The sequence below is a fragment of the Trachurus trachurus genome (genome assembly GCF_905171665.1).
Source record: "Trachurus trachurus genome assembly, chromosome: 24".
Taxonomy (NCBI): Eukaryota; Metazoa; Chordata; class Actinopteri; order Carangiformes; family Carangidae; genus Trachurus; species Trachurus trachurus.
In genome coordinates this window covers 26,684,076-26,709,012 of record NC_139910.1, presented here as the reverse complement: position 1 = coordinate 26,709,012, position 24,937 = coordinate 26,684,076, and the positions used below count along the sequence as shown (strand labels likewise).

Below are 24,937 nucleotides of genomic sequence, written 5' to 3'. Positions count from 1 at the left end.
GAATGAAACAAATAAACTTTGGTAACTAAACAAACACAAAAAAACAAACTAAAACATAACAGGTTTCTTTCACCAGTGGATGTAGACCACAGACAGAACATTTCAAGGTACTCTGGTGTATCGAGGAATATAACGTAATTGTGAAAGCTTTTTAACTACTTCTTAAGTGGAGATCTCATTTTTAAAGTGTTATCATCAATCCCATCCCAGGTACACCACTGTTCGGGGTGCAGCCGTGGACTGTGCCGGCTCCACAACCACGATGAGCAGTGAAGGATGTCGCCCTCATCAGGAAGACAGCAGAACTACAGCTCCATTGCCTGCATTGCATTGCCACGGATGGAGGCTGAATACGTTTTGCTCATCTAATTATGATGTATTGTGTAAATAACTAAAGAGGCAGAAAATCTTGAAGAACATTTTATATTTACATTTATAACTAATAATAAATAATGATTATGACATGTGTCTGACTCTCCTTCATGCTTCATGCTTGGCATAAAAATCAGCTAAAAATCAAACAGCTAAAAATTGTTTAAGTTTGATCACCGGCTCCTCCTGTCCATGTGTCAAAGTGTGTGTGGGAAAGATGCTGACTCAAAATTGCCCCTATGTAACATCTGTGACTAATATTGTAGTCCATAATACAACTGCATCTGGGAGTGTCACAGTTGTCTTAAAAGGATAGTTCACCCAAAATTCAAATTTCACTCATTATCTACTCACCCTCATGTCGACTAAGGGCTGGGAGAAGTTTCAGAGTCCTCCGTGGCTTCTCTGAGTTACAGGGGGTCTCGGCGTAGCAGTGCATGTCCATATAACGGTTGGAAATGGATACCAACTGTCTTAGTAACAAAAAGACACACCAAAAAACATCCAAATACCTCCATGCTGCTCGTATGTAATGTCCCTCTTGTATTGAAGCAAGAAAAGTGGTATCCATTTGCAACCGTTATATGGACATGCACTGCTACGCCGAGACCCCCTGTAACTCAGAGAAGCCACGGAGGACTCTGAAACTTCTCCCAGCCCTTAGTCCACATGAGGGTGAGTAGATAATGAGTGAAATTTGAATTTTGAGTGAACTATCCCTTTAATCAATGGTTAAAATTAAGGTTAGACAAGAAGTGATAGAAATAAGAGTTCACAGTGATGTTGCTCTGCAGGAGACAGCTCATGGTGTAAAAGAATGAAGCTGCTAGAAAACAGCTATTAAAAAACACACAACACTGCTTACTTTACTAGGTGTTGATTTAAACACCTATAAAACAAACACTACCAGTGCTATGGAGTGTGTTCCTGTTTTGTTAATATCTTGTCTTCCCTCACAAGGTCGCCCACATCCCACAGTCCACCTGATCCAAACAATACATCAGGAAAAGTAGCATTGTGCCAGCATAGGGCAGAGATACACTGCAAAAAAGAATATATTGTCTTATTTCTGTCAAAATGTCTCATTTCTGGTCAAAACTAATCTCTTCCCACTTAAAATAAGATTCATCACCTAAAATCAACTTGTTAGATAATTTTCACTTCTTTCAAACAAATTTTCACTTGAAATAAGTAGAAAAATTTGCCAGTGAAAGCAAGTTTTTTGTGCTTGTAATAAGAAAGAAAAACTTGCCCCACTATCAGATTATTTCAAGTGAAAATATGAATGAAAGAAGTAAATAAGTGTCTGAAAACAAGCTACGTTTTTATGTGATGATGAGATTTGTTTTGACTAGAAATAAGACAAATATTCTTGGTAAGATTTTGAGTTTTTGCAGTGTACTGAATAAAGACATAAACATAAAATAACTCCACAGGATAACTTTAAATTGTACGAGCACCAGATGTATAATATACCAAAGTAGCCTAGCAGCTGTGTACTACACATAGGCAGTAAGTCAATGGAGACATGGTCTGTATAAGAAATGTACCACCTTTATTATCCAATCCACACATCCCATTCACAATGCAATACAAAGCCAAAAGCAATTTATATAAAACAGTGAGTCTGAACTCCAAAAATATTAAACAGTAACTGTCAGTTCAAGACAAAAAAAAACAAAAACAGATTTTGTCTCAGTATTCAAAACATCATCATCTTGCATTCAACACACAGTAGCATCATGTCCTGGGCAGAGGGGGGGGGGGGGGGGGGGGCTTCGTGTACATCAATCATGACAGAGGATGTGATTTTTATTAAAAAACAACAACACTTCAGTCAGATATGAAATATCAATATCATACGTACACCGCACTTTAAGTCTCAGCCATGTAAAGTTTTCACTTATTGCATATAAAACATTGCATCCAAAGAATAGCTCACACACACACACACACACACACACACCTACACACATATATATTACTAAATAGAGAGGATCAAAAATAAACAAGACTTAAATGAATGGTAGATACCCGACATGTTAATTGAATCTTAGTTAATTGGATGATGACATGTTAATCAAAGGGCAGGAGTGTGTGTGGTACAGTGTGCAGTATAGTAAGTGGCTTATGGGAGAAAATGAAAGTAACCCCATGGCGTGGAAATAATATGAAGTGGTTACAGCTTATGCTCTGTCTTCAAGGCAAAGCTGAGCTCCACGGTGAGCCAGAGAGAGTTCCATGAAATAGGATCAGAGGGTTGAGGATGGTGCGGTAAGTCATGGAGTCATTATTGTATAAGATGGTAAATGTCTGCTCAGTTATTCCTGTGGAAAAGTAGATTATACAACAACTGGTAGTAGCATCCTGAAAGACAAACTCATTGTCTTTATTGAGAATGATCACTGAAAAACACAGATCACTATTTAAATGTAAAAACCCATCGCAGATGAGGAGATTGTCCGACCAGGTGAGTTTAAGCAGGTGGAGTAGTATTAGTAAAATGAGGGACACACAGTGGAACAGGTCCTGTGTGTTAAAAGACAATGATCAGACACACACAGCAGCTTGAAGGCTCAAGTCATTCCTCATCTACAGTCCAATTTAAGGCAAATTTACATTAATTTCAAATTCTCTGTTTAAATCATGAAATAAAGGGGTTGATTGACGTATAGAAGACAACAGGGTTTACGAGGGCTCGGCAAACTCAAATGTTGCTTTAAATATGATGATCAATATCAAAATTTATATACGGTAACACAAATCAGCCTGGTCACATTTGTCCCTCCAGTGGAGGTGAGAATTATTTTATCAACTCTTCTGGGAAAACATCCAGAAGGTTAATCTGATTTTTTTTAAAAAGAAAAGAAAATTGAAGCCTTGAAAAGATAAAAAAAGGAAAAGAAATAATAGATAAGAAAAAAAAAACATGTTCTCTTAAAAAGCACATGTATATTTTGGATTTTAGATTTTTTTGAGGCATTTATTTTAGGTTAATGGGTTTTCTGTTATAATACAAAAGCCACAAAGAGTCACTTCACTTAAAACATGTCAGAACAGCAACGATCACCGAGTATCACCACTAAGCAGTTCAACGTAACGTCTGGTTGGCTGATTGGAGTTTGTGATTCGTCATCACGACACGTTAAAATCAGCAAAACGTGGACAAACTGGATCTCACTGAAATGTGCATGTGTGTTTTAACGTTCACAGTGGATTTATTTTATCATTAGATGCACAAGGCTGGAGTTTGAAAAGAAGACAAAATACAACAGCTGAATATAAAATGCTTTTTTCCCCCCAATCCATCAAAACCGATCAATCCCTTCCCTGCCTTCAGTGTTTAGCCCTTCACTGCAACAGAAATGTCCTCTGAAACATTGATTGATTCATATTGTCATTAAATCTCATTCTTTGTAAATCAAGTGAAAACACAGGATGATAGAACTTCACTTGCTGCTCATGTTGATTTGTTTGTTTCAAAAGAAAAAAAACCCAAAACGATTTACATTGCTTCAAAGAAACAAAGGTGAATCTGACTGAACTAGTTCCATTGTCAAATAAAAAGATTTGTTTAAGGACATTTTTAAAAGCAGCCTTGTTGATTCATGTCCAAGTGCTGCCTGCGAAGCTCAGTCATAATATAAGGCTGACAAATCCATCGTCTGTGCTGTTAACAGTAGAGGCAATTCATGTGATTTTCTTTTTGCAAAGTACAAGGTACATGTTCTGCAGGTTTCAATAACTTGGAGGGAATGACTATGCAAATACACACAAGTATTAACATCGAGTCTTTTTAAATAATGTAAACATATACATCTTATTTGAGGTCAGAGCATTGATCCTCTTCATATCTATTTATATTCATTTACTTTATTTTACTTTTTTAAAAAGAGAAGAGTATTACTGGAGCATCGTCCGGATGTTCTTCGGAGTGGACTCGTCGTTCAGGTGTTTTGTAGTAAATCTGAGGAGAGGTGAATGATAAACAGAGCATTAGGAGGCCGTCAGCAGCGCAGCTCTGTGTCACAGCGTTTAAACAGAGACAGTTTAACCTACTTGAGGGCGTTGAGGAGGCCCTCCACGTTGTCTGCCGGCTGGTCCTTCAGGACTTTTATGCAGCCTTTCATCTGGGAGGAGATGAACAGAGTCAGAATGAGAGAGAAAGATCTGCATCACAGAGCAGATCGGCATTCCATCAAAGTCGCTAAGAACATCCAGACTATGGTGTAATCTTGAAGCTCGAATTAGCGAGAACTCCAAACCTAGCCCCGACCCGTTCCATCAAACCAGATCAGCTGGCTTCACTTGACGCTAATTCAAGCCTCACCTGGTCCAAGCCCACACCAGTCGAGTGCCGAAAATATCATAAAATGGCCGAAAGCAAAGGGAACCAATGCACCGAAGCTTCTCCACAGCTACTAAACACTGCTTATGGAGATTTATGATGAATATAAGGACTGTACAAGAAGAAAAGGAAACACTGCTCTAGATGGATTGTCTGTTAAAACAGTGATTAAACTACTAAAACGACTCTGTATAGTAAAAGCTGTAGCTACTGACACCCTGAGTGAGGGAGGTGGTCAGATGAACGGCCTGCTGGGTAACTTTACACAGCAGCTTGTTAACCACGCCCACAGTATCCCTACCTACCTACTATTATACAAAAGAAAATAAGAAATAAAGGTGTAAAAGTCCAAAAAGATACTTTAATCCCCTCACCAAAGGGACAAAGTGAATATAGATAGTCACTCACACCTATTAACAATTCATTTAGCCTAAGACCTAAATAAATGCACAAAATGTATTAATTTATTTTAACAAGTGATATTTATCACATTTATCAACTATTCCATATGGTTCATCACATATTCAGAATTGACTGCAGAAAATCATATTTACTAAATCCATCAATTCAAGGAGATGAAGTGATAGTGAATAGCAGTTTTAAATGCCTCAGTTTCATTTTATTATTTTTTAATTAGTTTTTAATGAATTTTATCTTTTACATTTTTTAATAGGCTAGTTAACTTTTTTTTTTTAATATGAATTTCATTATTTTATATCTTATCATTTTATCATTACCTAGCTACATGACGGTGAGTGTTTAAAAACACCAGCAGATCTGTCTTCTGGACATTTTTTGACCATAAATGGAGTTAATCTTCACCTTAATCCTGCTCCAGACCAGAATTGGCCGGCAGCATAAGTCACCATGGATACAAGGCTGGCATTCGTGTTAACCACTTTGATGGAACGGAGTTGAGGCTCAGGTTGATGGAACGGAAAGTCTGAGCTTAGCTCGAAGTGTCCGGTTTAGCCAGAACCATGTTTCCATGGTTACCGAGGTGGAGCTAATCTTAGCCATGTTGATGGAACTGAACTCTCACTCAAATAAGCGAGACTCGGCCATTTAAGCCAGACGGGGTGTGTGTGTGTGTGTGTGTGTGTGTGTGTGTGTGTGTGTCGTACGTCTATCTTGGAGGACTTGTTGAAGGCGCCGTTGGGATGGACGTGGTCATAAAGAATGATGACTCCGACCATGACCCTCATGCAAAACAAGAGCGTGTCCTCGCTGCTAAAACGACTCGAATATTCCCTGGAAAGAAAGAAAGAAGAGCGAGATGGGAGAAGATTTAAACCTGGAAGTGAGACAAATCAACAAGTTTGAGTCGACAGGTTGACCCAACACAAACATTCATCTGGACTGACTGACAGGGGAATGCTGCTGAAGCATTTTGTTAAAAACCAAGCTGTCTGCTGCTGCTGCTGCTCTGAGGTCTGTTGCATTCATTACCACGACAGCATTAAACAAAATGGATGGAATATTTTCTCTAAAAGAACAAACAGATGCACTGACAGGGTTTGCCGTCTCACTGACTGGTGATTATTTAGTTCACCAACCAGTCCTGCAGGTTGATACATCACACTTTGCTCTAATTGAAACGTGTGATTGACAGAATGAGTGAACCGAGAAATATCTTTAAAATATGTGATGTTATTGGTGCGTAGCTGGATGTGTGACTGTGTTGTGTCCTTATTCTGTCTTCTTTAAATCAACTTTCTACACTCACATCAATCACAAGGACATTTTACTGACTGACAAGGTCTTGAAAAATGCTTTTAATCTACAAACTGCTGAGCTTTTTCAAGGCCTCCGAGAAGCTCTGTGTGTGTGTGTGTGTGTGTGTGTGTGTGTGTGTGTGTGTGTGTGTGTGTGTGTGTGTGTGTGTGTGTGTGTGTGTGTGTGTGTGTGTGTGTGTGTGTGTGTGTGTGTGCGTGTGTAGCATTGTGACTCACGGCGTCTCCAGCATGACTTTACAGACACTGGTCATGGTGCTGAGACAATCTGTCGTGTTCTCCAGTGGAAGAGTCTTGTTCTGCAGAACAAACACAGATTAATCACTTTGTGAATTAAACAACTTTAAAGGAATAGTTCAAAAATTTTGACATTGCCATAATCCCTGTAGTCTTAGCAGTAGGTTCGTTACTTGTAATTGTCGGTGCAAGCTATTTCTAGAACGGCGGAGCAGAGCCGCGAGCTGCTCAGAGCTACGCTACGGAGGCTTAATGGGATTTCTTGGTTTCCCTCATCAAACTCATCAAATACACAATCCAACAACTCCACAACGCTCTGGTGGACAAGTTGTGACCTGCACATTCACCACGCTATGAGATAATAATGAAAAGCAAATATGAGTTACATTTAAATGATGTCTGTGAAAGAGAAAGTAAGTGGGAACAAGGGAGAGAATGTAACCACGGAGTTTCACAGCGTCAGTGTGACAGTCAGAGTAACAACAGAGATGACAGGTGTGATCCTCACCTCTGTCACAAAGTTTGTGGTTGCGTTGCTGAGAGTTTTGAGCATGGGCGTCGCCTCAGCGTAGAACAGAGACATCCTGTTGGCCATCTCATTGTTGACTTCACTCTCAATGTCCAACTTCAGGTGCACAAACAAACAACACAACAATTAGAGGTGTCAGTGTGTTTGCAATTTAAAATGCGCTGGAATCTCTTTTATATTCATGAACAGAGGAGGCGTCCCTGCACTGCTGGAAGAGGAGTCATAACGTTTTCACATTCATTTAAAGGGATAGTTCACCCAAAATTGAAATTTCACTCATTATCTACTCACCCTCATGTCGACCTGGGAGAAGTTTCAGAGTTATCCGTGGCTTCTCGGCGTAGCAGTGCATGTCCAACGATTGCAAATGGATACCAACTGTCTTCGTAACAAAAAGACACACCAAAAAACATCCAAATACCTCCATGCTGCTCGTATGTAATGTCCGTCTTGTATTGAAGCCCCGAAATGCGAAATTGTCTCGAAAAAAATTAAATAAAGTCTATATTTCAAGCTTGTTTTGTAGCAGAAGCTCCTCTTCCCGGTTCGTCCAAATTTGACGAACCAGGAAGAGGAGCTTACGCTGGTTCCGTGGTTTTTTGGTGTGTCTTTTTGTTACGAAGACAGTTGGGATCCATTTGCAACCGTTATATGGACATGCACTGCTACGCCGAGACCCCCTGTAACTCAGAGAAGCCACGGAGGACTCTGAAACTTCTCCCAGCCCTTAGTCGACATGAGCGTGAGTAGATAATGAGTGAAATTTCAATTTTGGGTGAACTATCACTTTAATTTCTAATAGCTCCAATGAAATCAGTTTGATGTGGTTTCTGATGCGCCATAACAGACGCATCAAGACACAGTGGCCGTGGTTTTCTCTTGTGTCATTTGAAAACCACTTCCTGCTCAGACAGAGAAGCACTGGGGACTAAATAAAGAAATATCAAAGATATAAATATGCAGATCTGAGAACCCTGGCGCCAGCTTATTTTTAATTCATCTATATATAATTTGTGAACAACTTACATTCATGTTGTTTATCCGGTTTCGACTGATGGTTCGTCTGTAGTAGCTGAAGTCGTTCTGAATGGCAGGAATTCTCATCTGGAGGGAAAACAAGACAACAGGACATTCAAGCTCCACTGACAAACAGAACCAGCACATTAGTTCACAAGTAGACAGCTGGATATGCCACCGTGTGATGTTCTATGGGAACAGGGGCTGAGAGTATTTGTGTGCGACAGTGTGTGTGTGTTTGGGAGATGAAGCAGTGTGTGTTTCCAGCAGAGACCTTGAGCTCGTCGAAGCGCAGAGTGAAGTGGAGGATCTCTGCAAACTGTTTGGCCAGCGCCTGCTCTCTCTCCAGGTGCTGAGTGGGTGTGAAGGGCGGACATGTCAGGGACTCCAATAAACTCTGCAGAGCCTCTTCTGCAGAAAAACACACACACACACACACACACTTAAGAGGTCAGCTGCTGTGTAGATGTGAGACCTTCAAATGTCAGAAGACTTTTCCAGCTGAGAATCTATGTTCAGTCACATTTAACAAAGAGGAGTAGTGAATTAGTGAATTAATTTTGTCATAGACATGAATGTAGTTTCTGTCCCCATCCTAGAGGATAAACTCTTTATGTGGAATCAGCAAGTGAAAAATATGATTATATTAATTCCCTGCTACTGGATTGTGTCAGCTGAAATAAATACTAAGAAAAGAAAAAAGCTGAGAAATGAGAAAAGATAAAAAAAAACACTGAGTAATGAGTAATTCTTATTCAGCCTCATTAGCAGCCATTATTTCTAAAGTTGTGAACCCCTAGGCCACAACCTCGCCTCTCATTTCACCATTAATCAGAGCTGTGACTGACAGGGACATGGAGTCAATTTGAATGTGTGGACGGATGATCACTGCAAAATCTGTTATCGTTGTGTTGCTTTGCATCACATCAGTAACCAGCAGGAGCCCAGTGAGCCAGCGCTGTGCATCCAAATGGACGGGTTCGTCACGCAAAAATGACAGATTATCTCCAATCAGCTTTCATGCAAATACATCATCTGTGTAAATACAATCTGGGATGACTTTTAAAGTGAGTGACTTGTGTAGCCAAGGTGTTTAATAGGAGCAGTGGGACTTCATGGGTTGGGTTTGGATGTGGTTTAAAGGTAGCGGGTTAGGGTTAGGGTTCCTCTACCAAGATTTGTAGCTGCAAGATTGTGAGCTGCACTGCAGTATACCACTCACTCACTTCTGTACATATGTGGGAACTACTGATTTCTTGATTCATTTTGAATGCGATTACATTTATAATAATTTAACACCACATACATATATAAAGATTCCACCATTATTTAGCCAGGACTATTAGACATTTTGACTCTGACCCATTCAGTCATCCTCGGTGGGTCTCCTGAACTCAAAGCAGTATTGACGCTGAGTATAGTGTATTGTGATTGTATGATTGTGATTTTTATATACATATACGTATTGTGATGCACTTCAATTGTACATGCACTAATGTCCTGTCCATGCACCATGGTACGTATATGTAGCAGCATCAAGGCCGTAATTACTATATACATTGGGGGGGCCACATCCCCCCCAATATTCAGATGTGCTGAAAATGCCCCCCCCAATATATAGCTAGCTGATTTAAAAAATTAAAAAGTATCCCATGTGTTAGCGAATTTGCGCACCTGAGTATAAGCCGCACCAGCTAAATTTGAAAAGAAAATACATATATAGGACGCAGGTTTTCATGTTGTAACATGAGATATTTACACAGAAAGACAGTAGGGAACTGTGCAAGTCCGCTCGCTTTTCCGCTGTTTTGGTTACGCTCCTCTCGCCCATGTACATTTGTTTACAACGAAGCTGGCCAAAAATCAATAAATGGAGCGGTGGATAACGTTACATAACATATACGATGTTACGACGCGTGTGTAGTCTTAACCGTCATAAACAAAAGATTACGGGTTACAGAGCTGGGACACTGGGGTGGGGAAAAAAGTAGCGACTTCTAGTCCAGAAAGTACGGTATATATAGAAAGAGAGAAATTTGGTCCCCCCCAATGTTGACTCCATGGTTACGGCCTTGAGCAGCATGTATGTCCTAGACAAATTTCCCACAGGACAAATAGGTCTAAATTTAACTAACTGACTAACTAAATAATCCTGCCAATGGACACACAGAGTTAAGACATTCTGTTGCTGGTTGTGAACACACCTAGTCTCAGAGAGAAACTGTAGAACTTCTTGAGTTTGATGACGAGCGGGCAGACGGAGTTCCAGGCCTGCTCCTGCAGCCTGTGGTCGTTGGGGTTTTGAATGGCCTGGAGCAAATGAAACAGGACAACATGAGAAGACATCCCAGAACAAAACGTGATGATCCTCAACATCAAACACCTGGTGCACCACAGATATCGGATGCTGAACTAGTTTGTTCTGTGTCTCTGTGAATCTCAGCTTTTCTTTACTCTCCTGCTCTGTCAACAGTCCAGATGTTACAGCAGACAGGTGTGTGGACGGAATATGGAGAATAATAAAAGATGGATTTGAAGATACAGTAGGTCGTAGTCCCTGCTCATAGCTTGTTTATTTTATTTACTTATTTTGCTTGTGTGTGAGTGCCTGTGGTCTCAGTGTGTGTGTGTGTGTGTGTGTGTGTGTGTGTGTGTTCCTCACATCTCTGATCTCCTGGCCGGCTCCTTTGTACGCCTGCAGGCCGGACAGGATGCTCTCTGAGTCCTGGAGGACCGAGTTCACCTGGTTCCACACCTCTCGCTCTCCGTCTGTCGGCTGTGCATCTAACACACAAACATGAGCAGAACACACACCATCACACCCGGTAGCTAAGCAACGCAAACAAATCACAACACTATGAATTCCTGCCTTTTCACATCAAGAATCAGCCCTGGGTGAGTTGTAATATTTGTAATTTGTAATGTGTAATGTTTAACTTGCAGCTGAACTCATTGATGTGAAGTGGCTTTAACTAAACATAGCAACAGTATTTCAATCGTGAGGAAAGACTCAGTGGGAGGACACAGGCATGTGTGCTGAACGCTTTAGTCACTAGAAGTTCACTCGTTCATGTATTTACTGATTTCTAATTGAAAAGCTGTTGATTAGAAAACGAGTGCAAAAGCCAGAAACGGCAAAAACATTCAGCACAATGAACCGTGTGTGTGTGTGTGTGGAGGGGGGCGGAGCTAAACATTATTTCACGTCAGTCAACGTTTCCAGCTTGTGGCACATAAACTGTAGTATATCCACTCACACGTGAGCCAATAAGCAGCCAGCTGCCAGAACCTGCTGCGCTGTCCACACGCAGTCACGCTTTGAATTTGACATGCAAAACCCAAAACGTTCTGGATCAGCTCCAACACAACTACACTGATAAAACTGGAACCATTTACGCAGGAATTAGAGGACACTGCTGTAGATGGGTTTTATTTCCATGTGTACAGAACATATCTACATCTCTGTAACTAAAACGGGGCTGGATGCATTAAGTCCATCTTTGCCTGAAGCTTGAAAAGAGCCTGTGTTTCCTGTTGAAGAACACACAGTGAAGCCTGCTGACAGTGAGCATTTGGAGGCAGCAGTGTTTGAAAGCCGGCATCTGGAGGACGAGTGGAGAGATATACAGTACAGTATATGTTGGAAAACTGTTGACGTTCAGCTACTGTGAAATATTTGACACGTGTCTGCAGGCGGTTTGCATGGAGCTACTGTAGAACCCTGTTAATGAGCCGTGCAATAAATGAACATACGTTTCAAACGCCTGCATCATAATGTTTGTGGCATTTTACTGCACTAGAATGACTGAAGATTGGACGTGTTTGTTTGTTGTACTGTGTTCTTTCATGCATGCAACCTGCAAATCAGCTGTTTTGTTTCGTATTTCCTGCAAATATGCCTCGAGGAGGACATCAATTATTTGCACGGATCTCTGAATAATCCAAAAATGTGTTGTCAGCTCAGTTTAAGAAACATTCCTTGTGTAATAATAATGAGAGCTCTATAATACAACACATAATTCCCAATTTGAAAAAGGTGTCTGCAGGCAGCCGAGAGTCTCAGAGCACAGGCTTCAGCTATCATGACCACAGAGAGTCAAAGTCTAAAACAGCAGCTCTAAATATAGAGCATCACTGACATTAAAACTCTGTGTCTGGGGTCTGTTTTGCATTTCAAAACCCTTCCACTCCCATCATTTCCTCTTTGCTGAATAAACAAAGCCTGAGGTTCGGCTACGTTGTGAGTGTGCGGCTGAAATGCCAGGGTGAAAGCGTTATTGTGTGTTTTTTTTCTGTGGGAGGAAAAAAAGAGAAGACCAAAGCAGATTTATTTGCTCTGTTAAAAAAAATGAGCTAGAGTGTCTTGTTTTGTGCGTAGCACAGCAGTGGTGCAGCTGACTTAAAGGGATAGTTCAACATTTTGGCAAGTTTGTTATCTTTATTTGTCGATGCAAGCTATTTTTAGAACGGCGGAGCAGAGCCGCGAGCTGATCAGAGCTACGCTACGGAGGCTAATGGGATTTCTTGGTTTCCCTCATCAAACTCATCAAATACACAATCCAACAACTCCAAAACGCTCTGGTGGACAAGTTGTGACCTGCACATTCACCACGCTATGAGATAATAACACAACGTTACCAGACAGAGTTGTTTTAGAGGTAAATTCATGCAAAACTGCTGGTGCGCGTTCCCGTCGGGGCAGTTTTTCGGCAAGCAGTCTCTGTATTTGCCTTGAAAATGTCTCATAACATTCCGTTATTATCTCATAGCGTGGTGAATGTGCGGGTCACAAATTGTCCACCAGAGCATTTTGGAGTTGTTGGATTGGGTATTTGATGAGTTTGATGAGATAAACCAAGAAATCTCATCAGCCTCTGTAGCGTAGCTCTGAGCAGCTCACGGCTCTGCTCCACCATTCTAAAAATAGCTTGCACCGCCAATTAAAGGTAACAAACCTACTGCTAAAACTATAGGGATTATGGCAATGGGCCAATTTGTCAAAAATGTTGAACTATCCCTTTAATGTGTCACTGCAGAGATGAAATGTTGAATTAATGCTAATCACATCATTAAATGGTGAATACAGACAGTAAGATAATGCAGGAAGGTAAACAGGATAAAACATTATTATAACATAACACAATATATACAATGATGTGTTAATAGTTATAATATGCCACATACAGATGCACCAGATGTCTCATTGTCAGTGAACCTACAGGGTCTTGCATGCAGACAAGTTAGTAGAAGCAGACAGCAGAAGGTCAAGGGTCAGCTCCATCCTTCTTTAACTTTAGCATGCAGAGAATAGAGTTCAAAACCGTCCTGAAATCAATCAGGAGTCAGAATAACAGCCTTCAGAGGCAGAATTAGAAATTCAAAAGGAGAGAGGTCGACAATTCAATAGCTGAATGGGCTGACCCCTGACCTGCAACAGCGGCCGCAGAGAGCTCCAAGGGAAAATGAATTTAGGGATGAAGGAAGGGAGGGTTGGCCGAGCAGAAGGACAGGCATAAGCTGTTCTCACTTTCAAAGTCAAGGAAAAAGTTTGGCCCCTGTTCAAGCTCTGTGCAAGTGAGCACTTTTAACAGATTCCCCATTTGGTTTCTGCAAGAGAGAGAGAGAGAGAAAAAAGAAAAGAAAGAGAAAAGAAGAGAAGTATGTGTGATGTTAAAAAGTCATTAAAAAAAGTTATTTGAGCAGAGATGGGAGATCAGAGCTGAAACAGCGGGAGGTCACGACTGAGTGGAAGGAAAAGAGAAAGGGATCGGGAAAAAAAGCAAAAGGAGAGAAGGCAGGAGCGAAAGCAGACTCCGTCATGGCCTCGTCGTCGGGAGCAGAGACCTGCTGACAGAAAGGAAACAGCTGAGCTCCCCTCCCTCCCCACATCTCCATCCATCCATCTTTTTCTCCCTTTGTTCCACTCCTCGGCCAGACTTACTTTCAAAGTCCAGGAAAAAGTGTGGATAGTTCTCTATTTCCCTTGTTAGGACTTTTAGCAGGTTACCCATTCCAGCAAACCTGATGGTCAAAATACAACGGTAAAAAAACACAACAACACATGAATATGGGGACAGTTTACACTACATACATTAATAATACATTGACAATGATGAAGTTGGTGGATTATGTTTGTTCTGAGTGATGGTTTTTATGATTTCAGCCCAGGTTGGTGCAGCTGTGTGTATTTGTGTGTGAGTCAACACACACAAACATTTATGTATCAAACCACAAGCCAAATGTTCTACTGATGCTTTCAAGTGCACACATTTTTAGTAAAGACTAATATCAACTATGACTGAGCATTGGCTGTCTCACAATGTGCATGTATTATGGGCTATTAGAATGCATAATGCAAAGATAGCATTATTCTTCTGAGCGACCAAAGCTTGTCTAATTCAGTGGTTCCCAACCTTTTCTTAAGGGACCCATATTTTTACCATTGAAAACTTTGGTGACTGGTGCTGATGCTGGTTTTGGTAACTTGTAAAGAAGCATGCTGAACATACTGTAGCATGCTAGCCAGTAGGCCTATTTGATTAAGCAAGTTGATGTATCAGCCAATGCTAAACTGAAATATTGTGTTTGTATTTTTTATTAATTCAATCACTCAGCTCATACTCGCTACAGATGATGACATTCCCTGCATAACTTTATAGGAAGATCAGCAGTTTTATTCTTTTTTTGCTGCTAGCTTAGCTTTTTGATCAATTATAAATGTATTAACTTCTGTAACCAAAAATACTATTATCAGTAGTATTTGTTGTGACTGATATTGCCCTGCTGTATATTATGTATTTAATGTTTTAAAACTGTTGATATTCAATCTATTGATATAGGCCCATAACTTATTTATCTATTTAAATACACGAATAAATGTTTAATGTGGCCCTTGAATTTAGTTGATTTTGTCACATATATGAATTAAATGCTTAGCCTACTCATTTATTTAACATTTTAATTACATTAAAATTATTAAACCCCTTAAAATCAAGAGGGCTTCGCGACCCCCTCTGGATCTTTGGCGCCCCCCTTGGGGGGTCCCGCCCCCCAGGTTGGGAACTACTGGTCTAATTCATTCAACAGTGTGAGGTCAATGACATCATCTCTAAAAGTGATCTCATACTAATGCAAATGAAAACGGAAGAGGAAATGAAATATTTCAGAATATTCATTATGTAAAAGACAACATTAGATTGTGGTCATTTAAATATTTTGTGTAAAAGTGGGATTCACATTGTGCAACTCTTTCCTTGTCAGTGAAGAAGCTGCATGAGGTTCTGAAGCAGCTCCTCTGCTCTTTTGGCCTGGGGCCTTTTCTAACTGGGACCTAACACAGGGATGTGGTCCTAAATGGCAGTTACACTCTATAAAGGCAAATTGAAGGCAATAGGCAGAAGTTAGGTAGCAATTTTCCTGGGGACCGGTCTACCTCCCCAGCCTCTGAGGGTGGTCACACACTCTGTAATCACAGCAGGCCTTAAACTTACAATAGATATGTGGCCGGCCAGGGTTACGGTAAAAGAAAAAAGGGAGAACGTCACAGTTGTGTCACGGGGATGCAACAGAACAACCTTGTCGGGCTCGAAAAGATTCAACCAGCTCATGATGGGTGGGAGACAAAAGTTCAGATTCCAGATGCAACTCCAAAAACAAACTGAAACAGAAATCTGCTTTTTTTAGCCACAACATTTTAGGACATGCAAATGCAGATTGATAGTGTGCCGAGACCGAGGGAGCACACAGTCTTTTTGTCTCTCCCTCTCACACACAAACACACACTGATCCAACTTCCCCTTGACTTAAGTCAGAGTGTGAAGTGACAACAAAAGAGACACTGTGCTGTAGTGTGCACATGATAATCACACTGTATTTATCTGCACAGCCTCTGGCCAACTGTCGACTATTTTCAATCATGCTGGTTCCTTCCTTCCTCATCTTGTTCTCCTCGTACATTCATAAATATGTGGCAGCCCGCATGAAAACAATCTGCCTTCTGATCCCACGACACAACTTCAATAAAAACTTCATTAATAATAATAATAATAAAAACTAAATAAATGAAATAAAAACATTATCATGTGTCTGATGGCCAATTTCACTCAGCTACAAAACACTACTGATAAAACAGAGTCCGACCAGCAGGGGGCAGTGCTGCTTCATTTGTTTTTTGTTTTTTACAGCTTCACTGACAGAGATTCTTATGTTAAAATGGTGACATGTTGATACATGTGCTGTCATTTTTCTGGGTGAATCTTAACCTGCGGCTACAACAAGTTCCTCAACATTCTCGGTTGCCTTCATCTGCAGCCAAACTGTGCAGAGGTTTCCCTCAGGTGCCAGTTAACCGTTAAATGTGACAGCCAGGTCTATCAGAGAGAGACACCTACCAGAGGACCCCAGGAAGAGGGAGCTGCTGTTTTTACCAAACACCACATAAGAACGGTTCGGTGGAAACTAATTCAAGTTTTTGGCTAATTTTCATTCATTCTAAAGGTTTGTGAGAAAACTTGTTCTTTAAAGAGAGATGCCCTGAAGGTGAATCTCTCATGTACTCCTACATTGTCTGATATGAGTAATTTGTCATTTCCTACAACAGAGTCTATTGTAACAACCTCAGAGAGCAGTGTTATGGCTTTGAATCAAATGGGTGTGTGTGTGTGTGTTATGCACGTGCATGTGTATGTGTATATTAACATAGCTACTGAACCAGCTGGTTTGTGAACACTGGGGAATGTCTATCATGGTGATGTCATTGGAAATGTAGCTGCATTGCATTCTGGTATACGCTACAGCTACTGTTTCGCAAAGAAAGCAGCGATTCAGAGCCGAGCAAAACATGTGTGACATCTGCCTCCAGAGCTGGTAAAGAAAAGAGTGGGCCATACAGACATGAAGTTCCCAGAGAGTGTAAAGAAACAAAACCTCAGACTCAACTCAAAAACCCAATTTACACAGAATCCCACCAAAACCGGTGAAGCAAATTCAAGACGGCCAAACTATCCAGTGACAGGAAACTTTTTGGAAGTTGTGAGTGAAGTGAGCGCTTCATTTTTCCCTCAGAGATAAACAAACCAGATCCTGCAGCTTTGTCTACTATTTCTAGTCTCTCAAGAGTCTGAGGTGAAAATGAAACAAACAAACCAGCGGGGGCTTCGCTCTGAACGCGCTGCAAATGTAACGCACGCTCCCAGGAATGCACAGTGGCAGAAGCAGAGGGACATAATGAGAGCGGTAATCCTCCGTCCTCCCCCCAGCCTTTTTATGCTAATTGAGTAAAAAGATACAAACATGATGAAAACACAATGTAACAATGTGCATATATGACTATTCAGCCTGTTCCCCACCCACCCCCATGTTCACGTGAAGCGTTGCACCATGTGTGGTTTGTTACTGTAACAGCAGAACTAGAGCAGAAGAGTGAAGGCTCATTTACATAGACAGTATATACTGTGAGGTCGCTGCAGGACAGGCTCATACAATAATATTAACAAAGGCCAAGATGAGTTCAGTCTCTCAGAGCTGATGCATGTCTATGTTCAACAATGAAGGATGAGTCTTGGTAGCAGCTCTTTGAAATAAGACTAATAGGATTTTAACAGTGTCAGATGGGCTTTAACCTCGTCTCATTCTTTCAGTGCTGTTGCTAAATGCATCAAACAGTCACGGACACGCTTATCGTTGAAGTTGAAGGTTGAGTTACGAGTCACGTTTTGTTCCATCTTTCTAATCCTGCTCACAAATCTGTTAGTAACATGCTTTTTTGCGAGGAACGGGGTGAAACCGAATAGCTTAAAGCACATCACATGACCAGGTCTTTAAACCCCCCACCCCACCCTGGTGCTTGACCCGAGTTGGACGCAGGTCAGGGGATGGGATGGGAATTTAATTTAAATCTATTAACAACTTTCAAACACTGACTCGACAAAACGAGTGAGAGAGCAGCAGAGAGCTGAGGAAGCGCGTGCAGAGAGACCTGGAACTTAACCTCATTTAGTACTTATGCAATTCAATGGTTAAACAGTGATGTGCATGGGATTACAGCTGCAGGGTAAAGACTCTGAGTAGTGTAACTATGACGTGACATATGAAGGCTGCATGTCATGCATCACAATGCATTGCTCCGTATTATAGCTTGTGGGACAGTGAGTAATATTTGCACTGGAAATCAAACTTGTGCGTTGACTTCTCAGAGCTATAAACTGCTGTCTCATGCTGCTTTCCTGTCCTCACCTTTAAATCGTAATTCCAGGCAGGGAAGGAGAAATTATGCAGAGAATTTCCTTGTCTGTGCTCAGTTCCTCTTTCACAGCCACTTATCTATACAATGTGGAAACTCTGACTGTCCTCTTCCCCACGATATTTACCATCAGCTGATGGGGGTTAATGTGAAAGCCCTTATTCTATACAATATGCTGTAAAGGAATGTTTTTTTGGATGTGAATGTGCTGAAGGTGCAACTTAAAAACCATTTGAGAAGTAGATATTTGCTTTAAAAGAAGGGTTTTTCCTCTAAGCAATTTACAGGAAGCTTGGTAGAGAAAAATGAAAGGAAAGAAGAAAGTGTGAGACTTCTCTTCATCGGAAAGAAAGAAAAAAACTCCCAGGAATTACAAAATCTTTTTTCTCCATTCCCTCCAGACGGTCACATGCTGTTGAAGTCGACGTCACAGATTTGAGGGACTGGGGAACTTTATATTAACTTGTCAGTCAATGTGTTCAATTGATCAATGATCTACCTACACAATTCACACAGCACTCAGGTTGGTCCCAGTCACAGAAACTCCCCTCACTTCTCCACTGTCCCTATTCAGCCTCTATTTAAACCTTTCTCTTGCTTTGAAAAATGTGTCTGTGAGACCGTGTCACTGTCTGAAGCCTGTTTGTGCTTTATCATTAAAGCAAACTCTATAAATTTAAAGCACCAAAATGAGTGCAATGTTTATATTACCTTTCCTTGCTGTCTGCTAACTCAACAAAGTTTAAAGGGATAGTTCAACATTTTGGCAAATTGGCCCATTGCCATAATCCCTATAGTTTTAGGAGTAGGTTCGGCATCTTTAATTGTCAGTGCAAGCTGTTTTTAGAACGGCGGAGCAGAGCCGTGAGCCGCTCAGAGCTACACTACGGAGGCTCATGGGATTTCTTGGTTTCCCTCAACAAACTCATCAAATACACAATCCAACAACTCCAAAACACTCTTCCGCCATTCTAAAAATAGCTTGGTCCGACAATTAAAGGTAACGAACCTACTCCTAAAATTATAGGGATTATGGCAATGGGCAAATTTGCCAAAATGTTGAACTATCCCTTTAACATTTAGCTTTTATAAAGGGGCCAAAAAAAGAATCTAAATGACTGAATACCAGAAACAAAAGGTTTCTTTCAATCAGCAAGATTTAGTTCTTCATATGAGGCGGCCTGTTGAGTAGTTTTTCTTTTTTCTTTTGGGAGGGGGGGGGTTGCCTTTAACTGATAGGATAGTTGAGAGAGACATGAAATGGGGAGGCAGACAGAGGGGGAATGAATGACAAGATTCGGGATTCGAACTGGGGCTGGCTGCAGTGAGGACAATAGCTGCTCAACCCACTGAGCTATACGGCGCCCCATGTTGAGTAGTTTTGACTGCCAGCATGAGTTTACTGGCATTTAAAACATGGCCTCTGAGTGTTTTGATGAGGGAAGGAATGAACACGTACGTTCTTTGATGTAGATGACAATCCGATTGTGCAGATTTACAGTTTTTCCTCGATTGCTAAGACAAAAAGCTGCTCTCCTTTTCTCAAAACTGTGAACCCCAATTTTCAAGCTACATTCACAAAACCTCAGACTCTTCTTGCAAAACCAAACTTTCACCTCAAAACAGTTCAATCTGTGCTCAAAACTGAACTATGTTGTCAAATCGTGCCCCGAATCAATCAAAATTAAAACCACTACTGAGCAGTCACTAAACACTACATAGAAAAATAGAAAACACAATGCTCAGGACATGAAGCTGTAGAAATAAATGTTTATCGTTCACTGTAGGCTAAATGTAAGTGGCAAAACAAAAAACCTGTGCATTTACACTGTAGCACTTCTCTCCTTCCCTTTCTTTCACCCTCCTCCCTCCCACATCCATTTCATCCCCTTTTACTTCCTTCTTCTTTTTTCTTCCCAATCCTGTACATTTTACACGTAGCACTTGTACAGTACAAAAACAAACAGAAATCTTGTGCATTTAGCACTTGTATGCAGTAGGCCTACGTAAAAATAAAGTACAATAATATACAAATGAGAAGTGCATAACTCAGCCACAGCATCATTTCTCTGTACTGGATCAGGCCACAGGACTTCATCCTGAACTGGCTCATATATGTTCCCTCACATCATTGGACACAAGTGTGATCAATTTTGAGTTGTTGTGTTCAACCGGTGAAACTTGTGCTTTACTTGTGTTTGACTTTTGCCACCTGTGCTCAGCATTATGCAACACAGGTGCATCACAATGAAAATGTGTTGGCAAGTTGTGTCTAAACAGGTGAAAAGTGCTGATGGTTTTGCCAAAAGAGTGACTGATTCAATCAGTGGGTTCAGGCAACTGAGCATTTGGTTCAGACAACAGGGTTTAGTGTTTTAGCAATTGAGAAAAACTGTAATGTAAGTTTTTGTTGACTTGTCCTGTTCATGTTGTGATATTTAAATGTACTGGTTTTAAATGTGGACCACAGGAAGACTAGCGGTGGTCTAGAGCGCAGCTGGGGAACCGAACAAATAAATAAAACAAATGTTTGTTGGACCTAAAGGACACACACGTTGCATTTGGGGAAGAAACATGAACATAAAGTTAGCAGGAAAACCCCACAGGGCCTGACCTTCAATTAAGCTGTTTTGTTTTGATTTTAATTGTTCCCATCATAAGACAATACCCATCATATGTCCGTCTTTATAGCAGGAATAAACACGTTAACAGCCTGGTACAAAAACAGTTTTGGTCTCCATAGCCAATTTTCTATTGCCAAATTTTGGACAGACTGGGAGTTAAACCACGGCGGCCGCTCCTCAGAAACCTCTGGCTGACGTCACAGAGGCTACATGTACGTCCATCTTTATTTACAGTCTGTGGGTGTGTGTAGCTTCTCTTTCCACTGATATAAAAATTCTGTTTGTCTGTGAGGAAACTTTGCAGATTCACAGAATCATGTTTAATGTAGTTTAGTCATTTTTATTGACCAAGACGGAAGCAGACCTGTGAGCAGTATCTGTTCTTTTTATCTAATCCTGTAGAAATAATAATGTTAAAAAAAGTCATTTAAATAGTAAAGGATGTGTTTAACAGCTCTGAGGACAAACAGTTCAGCAGCTTCCAAGAGAGAAAGTTGTGGGCTCAATACAACAAGCGCAGGCTAATCCCTTATGTAATCATCTAAACCACAGCATTGTTGCCGGGCTGATGTGCTCAATGGAAGCTTAGACTGTCGTCTTATTCAAACACCACTAGTTGGAAAACCTGTGTGTCTGTGTCTGTGTGTGTGTTTGATCACATACCTTCTCTTGTAGAGGACCTTGGGTTGCTGTCTATATCATCCGCTTTCTCTTTCTCTCTAAAACAGGAGAGGAAAAACAATAAATTATAAAACTGAAATAAATGTTAGAGTTAACTCTAACCCTCTGTGTGTTTGCCCACACGTGCACATCCCACACCTGCCAGGTACAGTGTCAAGTTTCCCCATTAACCTGCTTTGATCCCGACACACATGCGCTGAGGGAAGAAACACAACCCTCCTCCCATCAGCGAACACACCCCTGAATAATGCAGCAGTGAAATTGACACCCATGTCTTTTATATCCAAAATAATGCTGATTAAGCTTCTGTCTGCTGCATGGTCACTGGAGTATTAAATGTCCCGCGACAAGCTGTGGCTGCTAGTGGTCACTGGGACCAAATGTAACATAACCCCCTCCCGGGTGAAAATGGACAGCGCTGTCATATTCTATCAAAGATTAAGCGATGTGCATTCAATGTGACGTTTCCCTGCTGAAGAAGATTCAACTACAGGATTGTCTGAAGCTTGTAACTGAGATTCATTTTTGAATATAGTAGTAAGTTAAGTGAAATCATATCAACATGAAAATATGTAGCGGTTGAAATGAATTTGTTTTTATTGTGTGTTCTCAGTTATTTTGCAGTGTAACTATCAGTGCACACCAGATCAGTGAAGCCGGGGCGTAACAACTGTCATTTGAGACACTTTCTGCATCAGATCTTCAACAATCCAGTTCATCCGTTGGTTTTCAGCTGGTAAAGCTCTGCTGCTGCACACAGACTCTTGGTGGAATGTGTCCTGATGCACTGCAGCCTGGTGTTGTGAGGAAACGGCCTACAGATTAAAAGTTTAAAATGACAGCATTGCTTCATAGTGATTTGAGGTTAGGCCTGTTATAATTATTACATCATCGCCCGATCCCAATCATTTAAACTCACCGCAATTATTTTGCATAACTGGTAAAATGGTTTACATGATTCATCTGTATAAAATCAGCGCGGAACAGATATGTCATCTAACCATCTCAATCACTACTTCCTTGTCGTTTTCCACCCTTTGAAGTTTGACTTGGTCCTCTTTTAATGACATCCTCACGTTGTGCCTCCTTCTTCTGCTATTATTTAATGACACATGAGTAGAGCGCCACAAATTTCACATTTGGATGAGCATCTATTGACATTAGCATCATGGATTTAGATTGCAAAGCCAATAGATGGCTCTTCTTCTTCTTCATAAAGTGTACCTACAGTATTACACTATGTTTAGGCCTATACTATTTAGTAGCATAAAATGACCCGAAGCCGAAGCTGTTAAAGGTATAATATGTAGGAATTCCCCTCATCTAGCGGTGCAGTTGCATATCGGAACGTATTCTTGATGCATTCACGTGAAATCGGGCAGACGTCAGACAGACAACAGACGCTGCATGTAACAGGATAAACAAGCGTCACCGCCAGCACGAGGCAAAACAATACAGGCGTGACAATATGTTGTCATGGTGATGTTGTATTGTTTAACTGAGTAAAATGACATCTGGTTGGTTTGCCGACGGCCGTCTGCCTGACTGCACCTGAATGCAACACCAGTGCCTCCGTCCTTCCTCACACTACACAGTGGTGACAGTTTTAACAGGCCGAGCCCACAGCTCCGCTGAGTTTCCGTGGTTACCTACGGTCACGCTGCCATTGAATGTAAAAAATGGCGATGCAACATGGCCGCCTCGGTTCGGTGCGTCGCCCACTTATGTATTTGTAACGACTTGTAACAACTCATTCTAAGGTACCAGAAAGCTTTCATTTGTATGCGGCTGTGATTCCACTTCAGTGAAATACGTATTTATGAAAGACATATTTGAGTTTTGCTAATAAAAAGCCAAATAAGTTACATACTGGGGCTTTAATCACAGTTATTTTTATGCCAATTGATCATCAACTAAAATGTCATGACTGTAACAGCCCTAGTGAAGGCTGAAACTTGGATCAACATTTGAATGTTAAAAATACCTGTTACATCAACCAGCAGGACTGTGACCAAGATGCAAACTTAGTGGGACATTAGTGGTGGTGGACTGGACACGGTAATGTGTAAGGTGGCACTGTTTCTAAGTGGCCAACATCCAGCACTTAACAACAGATGAAGACACATGTACAGTATCCAAACACTCATGTCACAGATTTAAGACTAAACCACACAGTTTTCTTCTTTCCATCTGTCCATCTGTCACAGTGCATCTTCCTCATCCATCTGTGTTGAACCCCCCCCACACACACACACACAAACACACACACATCCCTTCTCTGTGGAAGCTGCACAGCAACAGAGTGAGGGAAAAAGAAGTGGGATGCTGTGGGTGGATGGATGGATGGATGGATGGATGGAGGCCCCACAGGGACAATACACACTAGACACTCTCCTTATAAGGGCACAGAAGTGTGTGGCAGCTCCCTGTGGTGTGACACATGAGCAGACTTCACCTCAACATCACGCTAGGTCCACAGGCGCACATACACACTGTGTGTGTCCCGGCTGGACCTCGCAGAGACACCTACTTGCCAAAACACCATGTGGACGGCACAGACTGAGCTGAAGAGAGCAGACACTTCTCCATCACACTCACTTCACTCATTACACGTCCAGTAACTCCCTCTCTCTCTCCGTTTTTTCATTTCCTTATCCACATCCACCCAATCTCTTCTTTCTTTTCCTTTTTCACTTCTCTGCTTTCCCCCTGGATTTCCCCCTTTTGTTTTTGTTCTCTGTTGTTTTTCCAGCCAGACCAACAGATGTCACCCAGCAGTGCACTCATTTACACAGTAACACTGAATATGATTCATGCAATTAGCCAGGAAGGCCATTTACAGAGTCAGCCAGCAGACATCGCTGCAGATTAGAAAAACAGCCATTAATTAGACGGACAAATAATCAGCGCTGCCCGTCATTTAGCCAGTATGTTAGCCTCATTCATCAGCCACCTATTCAGAAAACAAGCCACACGCTGAACCAGGCGATCAGCAGATGAGTCAGTTTACTAGTCACTAAATCTGTCAATCATCCCGGCAGGTGGTGGAGCCAGACAGAGACGGGGGAGATGCTGACTCCTGAAAAATAAACATGTTTTTTGGGAAACATCAATTGAGAGTAGGAATGGAATTTTCCAGGGGCCCCACACAGGAAC

General features: G+C 41.2%; 1 protein-coding gene across 3 annotated transcripts in view; it reads right to left on the bottom strand.

Annotated features, from left to right (window-relative positions):
• Positions 1–1,997: 1,997 nt before the first annotated feature.
• Positions 1,998–24,937, bottom strand: part of fam49a (family with sequence similarity 49 member A) — a 46,272-nt gene continuing 23,332 nt past the window's right edge. Inside the window, exons 2-13 of one of the 3 annotated variants that reach the window (XM_084001180.1) lie at positions 21,764–21,819; positions 14,178–14,257; positions 13,764–13,843; positions 10,899–11,020; positions 10,441–10,546; positions 8,511–8,647; positions 8,246–8,323; positions 7,199–7,315; positions 6,673–6,752; positions 5,845–5,971; positions 4,432–4,502; positions 1,998–4,339 (exon numbers count right to left, since the gene is read on the bottom strand). In XM_084001180.1, the coding sequence (XP_083857306.1) occupies positions 4,276–4,339; positions 4,432–4,502; positions 5,845–5,971; positions 6,673–6,752; positions 7,199–7,315; positions 8,246–8,323; positions 8,511–8,647; positions 10,441–10,546; positions 10,899–11,020; positions 13,764–13,836 (975 nt within the window). In that variant the 5' untranslated portion in view covers positions 13,837–13,843; positions 14,178–14,257; positions 21,764–21,819 and the 3' untranslated portion in view covers positions 1,998–4,275. The remainder of the gene's footprint in view (positions 4,340–4,431; positions 4,503–5,844; positions 5,972–6,672; positions 6,753–7,198; positions 7,316–8,245; positions 8,324–8,510; positions 8,648–10,440; positions 10,547–10,898; positions 11,021–13,763; positions 13,844–14,177; positions 14,258–21,763; positions 21,820–24,937) is intronic. The other 2 variants (XM_084001181.1, XM_084001179.1) reach the window with 2 other exon arrangements.